The 9,147-nt window shown below is 39.7% G+C and overlaps 1 protein-coding gene across 1 annotated transcript; it reads left to right on the top strand.

Annotated features, from left to right (window-relative positions):
• The first annotated feature begins 1,791 nt into the window (after window positions 1-1,791).
• Window positions 1,792-4,037, top strand: LOC136206844 (ATP-dependent 6-phosphofructokinase 2). Its single transcript, XM_065998032.1, has 2 exons — window positions 1,792-2,459; window positions 2,702-4,037. The coding sequence occupies exons 1-2, from the start codon at window positions 1,866-1,868 to the stop codon at window positions 3,521-3,523; spliced, it is 1,416 nt and encodes a 471-aa protein (XP_065854104.1). The 5' UTR covers window positions 1,792-1,865; the 3' UTR covers window positions 3,524-4,037.
• The last annotated feature ends 5,110 nt before the right edge of the window (window positions 4,038-9,147 follow it).

Genomic DNA, 9,147 nt, shown 5'->3' with positions numbered 1-9,147 from the left:
ATGGGGGCCTCATTAGGGCATTCACCAAGCTTTATATGGCGAAGTATCTGGAGTTCCCAACTAATCATTAAAGAAGGAATCAGATGGAAAATTGGAAACGGTCAATCAATAAATGTATGGACTGAGAGATGGTTGCGTGATGAGGAGGATGGCTATATACGAACCCCTATGGTGGAAGGGTTGGAGTATTTGAAAGTCAATGATTTGTTTATCCATAATTCCAGGGATTGGGATGAAGAGCTGTTGGAGGAAATTTTCGAGCATAGAGATATTACAGAAATTCATAAACTGTCTGTTGGTACTTTGACTAGTGAGGATCGGTTAATATGGAAATCCCATTCTTCAGGACGTTACACAGTGAAAAGTGCTTACCGACTAGCTACAACGCTGGAAGCAGGAGAGAGATTTCATGTTCAGGGTGCTTGGAAAAAATTGTGGTATGCTGAAATTCCACACAAGGTCCGGCATTTTGGCTGGCAACTAGCACGCAATTGTCTCCCAACACGTGTGAATCTCCAAATACGCGGGTTACAGGTATGTAGTACTTGTGTGATATGTAACGAACCTTGGGAGGATGGATGACATCTTTTTATTGAATGTACAGGAGCAATAAGAGTGTGGCAGAAGGCGGGACTTCTGGATCGAATTAATGCGGAGGCGGCAGTGGTTGAGAACTTGACAGCATGGTTTCATAATATGATTAGAGCAGCACCGGAACAAATTGTGAAAACATTTTTGATGCACCTCTGGAGTTTATGGCAGGCTAGAAATACCCGTCTTTGGCAATATGAGATTCGTACAACAGATCAAATAGTGGCTCAAGCTTGCACAGTACTTAATGATTGGTCAGAAGCAAATGCCTTGAGAAATCGGAATGGTACGGGAGAACAGCAGATCGGAAGTACAGTAGCAAGAAATATTTCATCTGCTGGTTGCACGGCTTGGCACCCACCATCGGAAGGATTTCTCTCGTGTTGTGTTGATGCTGCATGTTTTAACACTGATGGTCGTGCAGGGATAGGAGCAGCAGTACGAGATGCACATGGGCAGTTTGTAATAGGGAGATGTGCGGGTCTGTTATGTTGTCCGACAACACGAGAATGTGAGGCCGAAGCTCTATTACAAGCTATGCAATGGCTACAAGTTGATGGAATAAGAAATGTGGTTTTCGAATCTGATGCTAAACAAGTAATTGATGCAATAAATTCTACTTCTGTTGATGATTCTGAATTTGGGGATAGAATTATTCAAATACGATCGATTCTAATATCAAATGACTCTTACTCAGTCAAATGGATACGGCGGCAAGCGAATGAGATGATACATGTGTTAGCACAGTCTTCTCGTTTATCTACTTGTCATTCTGTTTTTAATTTATTACCGAGTTCTGTTTCTGTTTCATTGTTACAATTTTGCCATGATCTGACTCATTAATGCATTATTTTTTTTGTTTAAAAAAAAAACAAATATGAAAAAAAAAAAAGAGTAAACATTCACTTAAACCAATTTGATATATACTTTTTCATGTTCACTATTTATTACTAACCGTTGATAAAAGCAACTTTTGTTTTATAGACAGAATTAAAAGGTAAAAAGTGAAAAAAAAGACTTGGCTCGTAAAATTTCATAAAAGGATGAGAGCGTCGGATATGGCGTGACTGCCATCCAGTCCACTTTCTTCCTTTAACGTGGCATCTTATACTTCCTTCTGCTACTGAAAACCTATACGTTTCGCGCCACAGATCCGCCACGTCACCTAGCAACTTCTGGGTATAAAACTTATTACCATTACCATTTCAATTCCAGCATTATTACCATCCTTGATAAAAAAAACCTTGGTTCTACATACGATACTACTACTAGTAATGGCGGTTTCTTTCCCGGAGACCAACGATCTCGGTATGACCCTCAGAAACGCACAAGATCCCATCTCATCCACTTCACTCCAACTCCAAAAACTTCCACATTTAACTAATTTCCTCCCTCATCTTAAATCCTACCCCAATCCATTAGATAGCAACCCCTTTTTTCACCCAACTGACGGCTTCTACGTAACCGATTCCGACGTTATTCTCCGCCAGATAATCCTCGACCTCTCCGCCAATTTACCCGCTCCCTCTTCTTCCCACCTTGTCTACTACCGAGCTGGGCCGCGGAAGCAGATATTTTATGATCCGAACAATGTTCGAGCTGCTATTGTTACGTGCGGCGGACTATGCCCCGGGATGAATACGGTGATTAGAGAGGTTGTGGTTGGGCTGTGGGAGCTGTACGGTGTGAGGAAGATTTATGGGATTGCAGGTGGGTATAGAGGGTTTTATTCTAGAGACCCGATTGAGTTGAGTCCTAAGGTTGTTGATGATTGGCATAAGAAGGGTGGTACTGTTCTTGAGACTTCTAGAGGTGGTTTTGATCTTCATAAAATCGTTGATGCTATTCAGACTCATGGTTTTAATCAGGTTCGTATAATTAATTCTTTTACTACTTTTCATTATTAATTAGTTTTTTGGGGATTTCTTGAATTTGAATCCATCATGAGAGGTTATGTTTGTTTGATCATTAATCAATGTTGCTGCATTTGTTAATCTTTTAGTCAAATTCTTTCCTCTAATGAATTTCGTTGTTGCTAATTGGAAATAGATAACAGTAGCTTTTAGCACCTTGTAATTATTGAATTATTCTGGTCTGTTCAAACAAATAGGTCTATATCATAGGCGGGGACGGAACAATGCGAGGAGCTGTGAAGATATTCGACGAAATTCAACGCAGAAAGCTGAATATCGGAGTTACCGGACTTCCAAAAACAGTTGACAACGACATAGGCATCATTGACAAATCATTTGGATTCCAAACAGCCGTTGAAATGGCTCAACAAGCAATCAGTGCAGCTCATGTTGAGGCCGAGAGTGCAGTTAACGGCATTGGCCTAGTAAAGCTAATGGGTCGAAGCACAGGCCATATCGCCCTCTACTCAACACTGAGTAGCCGCGACGTGGACTGCTGTCTAATTCCTGAAATTGATTTCTATTTGGAAGGAAAAGGGGGTTTATTCGAATTCCTTGAGAAGCGATTGCAGGAGAACGGCCACGCAGTCCTAGTTGTTGCTGAGGGAGCAGGGCAGGATAAGATACCTCGAACTGAGGCTCAGAAAGAAGAGAGAGATGAATCAGGCAATCTGGTTTTCTTAGATGTTGGTTCGTGGCTGAAATCGGAGCTGAAGAAATGGTGGTCCAGAGACCATCCTGGCGAGTTGTTCACCGTGAAGCATATAGATCCGACGTATATGATCCGTGCTGTTCCGGCGAATGCGACAGATAATCTGTATTGTACCCTTTTGGCACATTCAGCTATTCATGGAATTATGGCAGGTTATACTGGATTTGTTTGCGGTCCGATTAACGGAAACTATGCTTATATCCCACTGAAGGAAGTTGCAGAGGCTAAGAATGAAGTTAATGTGAAAGACCATAAATGGGCATGGGTGAGATCCGTTACTAATCAGCCTGATTTTGTTAGGAAATAAACATAATGTTGGGAGTACTGCACTTGAATATTGATGGCATGAAGGTTTTGGTCAATTGAAAGTTCATGTTGGGTGTTCAGGTAAACATGCAAAATAGCTCCCTATTAAAGGCATTGTATTTGATTAATTTGGGGAGTTTCTACTTTCTACCTTTGAAATGTTATTTTGGGTGAAATGTTAGATAATATGGTTTGGTAAAAAGCCCCATTTTAGTGTTAGAAGTCTTATCCATATGGAAAGTTTACAAGATATCACATGGTTTTATATTGGTAAAAGAACCCGGCTTAAAGATGGTAGAAGTTCCCTAAATTTTGTTGGGAGAAGTTCTCCCTATGTATATAGTACCGAGTTCTTCTATTGCATTCAAGTTTAGCTTGTTTTGTTCTTCTGTTGTATTCCAAGTTTGTTTTGGTCTTGTGCGTTACAAAAGATTTTGTCTACTTTGGGTAGACAAACGGATAATGTCAGCATGAGAACTATTTGTGATGGAAAAATGGAAAAATAATTATGTTGACCTTATGCAGTCAATGAGTGTGTTGATTATATAACAGTAGATGCGGATTGACGATGATAATTAGGGCTGTAAATGAACAGAGCCGCTCATGAGCGGTTCGGTGATCGGCTCGATAAAAGCTCGGCTCGACTCGGCTCGATTTGTAAACGAGCCGTTCGTGAACATGATTAACTGGCTCGGTTCGTAAACGAGCCAAGCTTGAGTAGGCCAAAGCTCGGCTTGAAAGCTCGCGAGCAGGCTCGATTGGAACATTTATGAACAAATTTTAGTTTTGTAGAAAACTATATAGTTTTGTGTTAGTTCACAAATATCTAAACTTAATATTATTTCATTTGCTATTAGATGAGTTCGTTTACAAACATAATAAATGAGTAATAGACGAACTATTTGTAAGCATCTTGTTTATTTATTCACGAACATTGCTTGTGAGATTGTTTATGTACACAATTAAAGAGTTATTTGCGAGCAAATTTTACAAATATAATTAACAATTTACTCACAAACAATTCATGGTTAGATAATTTTCTTAATGAGCCAAGTCCAAAAGAGGATTTTGGGCTCGAAACAAGCTCGAAGCTCGGCTCAAGCTCGTTGAGCAAGTCAAAGCTCGGTTCGGGCTCGGCTCGTTAATTTTATAGCAAGCTCGGCTCGGGCTCGAACTCGTTAATTTTATAGCGAGCCGAGCTTGAACAGGCCAAAGCTTGGTTCGGCTCGGTTTGATTACAGTTTTAATGATAATTGAGAAAAGATGTGGATTGACGATGATAATGGAGATTTTAATCTTAAACCAATAAAAAAGAAAAGATAAATTCATTAGTAGGAAATAATCCCAAATAAGGTAGAAACTTTAATTGTAAGAGGAAAATATGTTTACAACAATAACAAAGTCTTAGTCCCGAAATGATTCGGGGTCGGTTAACATGAACCATCATATAAAATCGGAAAATCAAGTCGTATCAGCGACACAAATTCTCTCCATTCACTCTGTTCTATCCACTACCATATTTTCCTCAATTCCCAATAAACTCATATCACTCTCGATCACCCTCCTCCAAGTTTGCTTAGGTCTTTCCCTATCCCTCACCACTACATCCTTTTGCCACTATTCAGTCCTCCTAATCGACGCATTAAGCGTTCTTCGTCTTATATGGCCAAACCACATTCGTCGGTTTTCTCTCATTTTATTCTCAATAGATGTAGCCCCTACTTTTGGGGTAAATTTCAGCAATGGTGTACAACCTTTGTCCAATTTCACACTTTGGTGTACAACCTTCAATTTGTCTCACTAATATATACAAACTTATAGGTGACCTCCCACTTTGATGTACAGTAGGTAAAAATGACCGATCAATGCGCTACGTCAGCAGTTTGACCGGTCAAAAGGTTTGACCACCTAATATAAAATTAGGTCCATATCCTCTTCTTCCTCCCTTCTTCCCCTTTCCCTTTCTCTCTCTAACTCTTTCCCCCTTTCCCTTTCTCTTTCTTGCTGTTGATTTTGAGAATCCAACCCCCAAAGATAATTAAGCATTCAAAATATTATAAAGCTTCCATTCCCTGTATTGTTCTTGCGATTGTTAGACATCTCCTTATCGATTTTTTCTTCCACCCCCAAAATTTCCAAATCTAACGACTTCAGTTTCAACAGCTTCAATAACCTTCAATCCATCCATCAATTAATTTTTAAAACCATGCGCAATTGCAGATTTGATACTATCTTTACGCATAAGAATGGCTCGTCTTTCAGATTTGATGACTATGGTTCACAACTGTTTTTGCTTACTTGATGGTTAAACAAAAGTTTTACAGGTTTCTCGATCAAAGCAGTCATTTTTTTAAGTGTTGGGACTGGTATTATGTACGCATACAAGCAGTGACCGGTCGGTGAATGAATCGAGTAGAGAGTATATTTTAGGATTTATTATGACTATGAAGCTGCAGTTTTATATGGATTTATATTTCAATTGGTGGAGTTGACTTACAGGAAAGCTAAAAAAGCATTGTATCTAATTGGGGCAGCAGAATGATTTCAAAATCCCAATTAACATTATCATCCAGATAAAAAAATTGAAAAAAAAAAAGAAAAAATGTTGGATTAAGTGAGAGTGATAAAAAAAATAAGAATTTAATTTCTTAGAATTATGCAATATGGACATGAAAAAGACAACATGGAAGAAATAAGAATAAATGGAGAAGACAGATTGTACTTTAATGGAAGAGAGAGGAGAGACAAATTATACTTGAAGAAGAAGATGAAATTGGAGTATAATGGAAAAAGATGGAAGGGAGGGTATAATAGTAATTCAACATAAAGTGGGTCCCATGTTTTTAAAGAATTAGTTGAAAAAATGGTGAAAAGGCAAGTTTGACCGATTTGACCAGTCATTTTTACCTGCTGTACACCAAAGTGGAAGGTCACCTATAAGTTCGTATATATTAGTGAGACAAATGTAAGGTTGTACACCAAAGTATGAAATGGAGTAAAGGTTGTACACCATAGATGATATTTACCCCCTACTTTTGTCCTAATTATTTCATTACTCACCCGATCCTTTCTCATATGACCACACATCCATCTCAACATACGCATCTCCACCACCGACATCTTATGAATGTGACAGTGTTTCACTGCCCAACACTCTGTACCATATAACAATGCTGGTCTGATTGTCATGCGGTAGCATTTTTCCTTCAATCTATTAGGCATGTCGGGGTCACAAAGAAAACTCGTAGCACTCTTTCACTTCGCCCACCCAGATTTAATCCTATGAGCAACATCTCCATCTACTTCTCCATCTGTTTGGATAATAGATCCTAAATACCGAAAGCAATCCGATGCCTGAACAACTCTCCCATCTAGGGTAATTGTCTCTGCCTCCCTACTCCTATCGCCGCTAAACTTACACTCTAATTATTTCGTCTTACTTTGGCTCAACTTAAAGCCTCTAGATTCTAAAGTTTGTCTCCATAGTTCCAACTTCCTCTCCACGCCTTCTTTCGTCTCATCAACCAACACAATATCATCTGCAAACAACATGCACCATGGTATACCATCTTGAAGTGAACCCGTTAGTTCATCCATAACGACGGTAAAAAGAAATGGGCTTAGTGCAGAACCTTGATGCACTCCAATCGTAATAGGGAACTCTTCAGTCTTTTCAACACTGGTACGTACACTCGTGCATGCTCCCTCATACATGTCCTTTATGATGTCAATATATTTCCGCGAAATGTCTTTCCTTATTAAGACCCACCAAAGTACTTCCCTTGGTACCTTATCATATGCCTTATCCAAGTCAATGAAAACCATATGCAAGTCTTTCTTCTTATTTCGATAGTGCTCCATTTTTTTTTTTGGTAAGAAGGGAAGAAAAAAAAAAAAAAACAAAAACCTAACCCGGGATCAGTCTAGGAAGACTGACCCCAATCCTATCCTCAAGAAGAGAAGGTAACAGAAAAGAAGGAGGAACGGAAAAGGTAGAAACACCTAACATCCCCCCATGCCCAGCAGCTGCCAAGCGATCCGCCACGCGGTTTTGCTCCCTATAAATATGGGAGAAGGTAAGAGAATCGAAGGCAGGACGAAGCCTCAATATGGCTTTAATGAGATTCTGACTCTTAAGACAAACAGCCTGTCTATCTGAAATCCTGTTGATAGCCTCCAAATTGTCAGACTCCACCGAAAGTCTTTTAACACCCATGCGAATGGCGAGTTTAATGCCAGACAAGATCCCCCAGAGCTCTGCAGTAAAGGAGGAGCCCGTACCTAAGTTATGGGTAAACCCAGCCAGCCAGGCGCCACCAGCATCCCGAAGAACTCCACCAGCAGCAATTCTGCCATTACTAAGGCAGGAGCCATCCGTATTCAACTTGACAACCCCTTCCCTGGGCTTCCTCCAACCAACTAACTGGACCTCTTTAACCGGGGAGGGGTGAACCAGGGGCTCTCCTTCAAAACTCTTTGTAATAACAGAGAGTTTTTTCGAGAAGTAAAACTGGAGGTCAGGAATAAAGACAGTCTTCTCAGCAAATAACTCTTCATTCCTCCATTTCCACATTTGGTGACAAATAATAGCGAAGAGAATAGCCCCGTGCTCCATACTGGCCAACAAATTCCCATTAACGCCTTCAGAGAACCAGTCAATATCAGAGAACCAGTCAATATCAGAGAACCAGTCGATAGTGCTCCATTAATTGTCTCATTAGATGGATGGCTTCCATAGTTGATCTTCCCGGCATAAAGCCAAACTGGTTTTCCGAGATCTTCACTGTCCTCCTTAGCGTTTGTTCGATCACTCGCTCCCAAAGTTTCATAGTGTGGCTCATTAATTTGATAAGAGGAAAATATGTTTGATTCATAAAAATTGTTTATCCTTATAAAAACTTTTATATCTTCCAACCTTAAAGTAATAAAAGACAAAATAACTTCCACTAAGTACTATAAGTCAGTTTTAAACACGAGAGAAAATTGGAGAAAATAGGAAAGTGGTAAACATGTAAATAAAGTCAAATGATAAAATAGTAAATATATAATGGCAAATAATGAATATCTTCTTAGAAAGCATGTGACAGACTAGAAGAACTTGACGACGAAGCAAGGCTACACAATGTGTGGGCTTAGTGACACGTGTGGTGGAACTAAGAGCATTTCACACGATAAGTTTTCGCACAGATTTGGGACTGATATCATTGTGACTCAAACGATGTGTGGTATGAATGATACCCCGTGTGGAAAATGCAAAATCAGACAGAAACTTTTCAAAGGATCCACACGTCGTATGGATTTTTCTTCGCAACTTTCGGATTCATTCGATTGCTCACACGACATGTTATTGTCTCCATATGTCGTGTGAGCTTTGTTTCAGACTATTCTCGGATTACTCATGTTGATGCCCTTATCATTCTCCCATTATCTAGAAGTTGGACCCCAAATCTCTTGTAGTATACTCAAGGGGCGTATTCGACTTATATGGGCTTAAGTCACGTATATTGAAGGAGAGTGACATCTTAACTAACCAATTTGGAAGTGCGACATGGTAGGCGTTGACTCTCTTAATGACCTTGTACGAACCATACTTCTTCGGTCGAATCTTGCTACTCGATGCACTTG

This window comes from Euphorbia lathyris, chromosome 9 (genome assembly GCF_963576675.1).
Source record: "Euphorbia lathyris chromosome 9, ddEupLath1.1, whole genome shotgun sequence".
NCBI lineage: Eukaryota > Viridiplantae > Streptophyta > Magnoliopsida > Malpighiales > Euphorbiaceae > Euphorbia > Euphorbia lathyris.
The sequence above is the reverse complement of the archived record's forward strand: the minus strand, read 5'-3'. Positions and strand labels throughout refer to the sequence as shown.

Bases quoted from the DNA above. Each gene is read 5' to 3' on its own strand.
- LOC136206844 (XM_065998032.1), top strand. From the start codon at position 1,866: ATGGCGGTTTCTTTCCCGGAGACCAACGATCTCGGTATGACCCTCAGA. The intron at 2,460-2,701 runs GTTCGTATAATT...TCAAACAAATAG, and splicing joins AGACTCATGGTTTTAATCAG to GTCTATATCATAGGCGGGGA.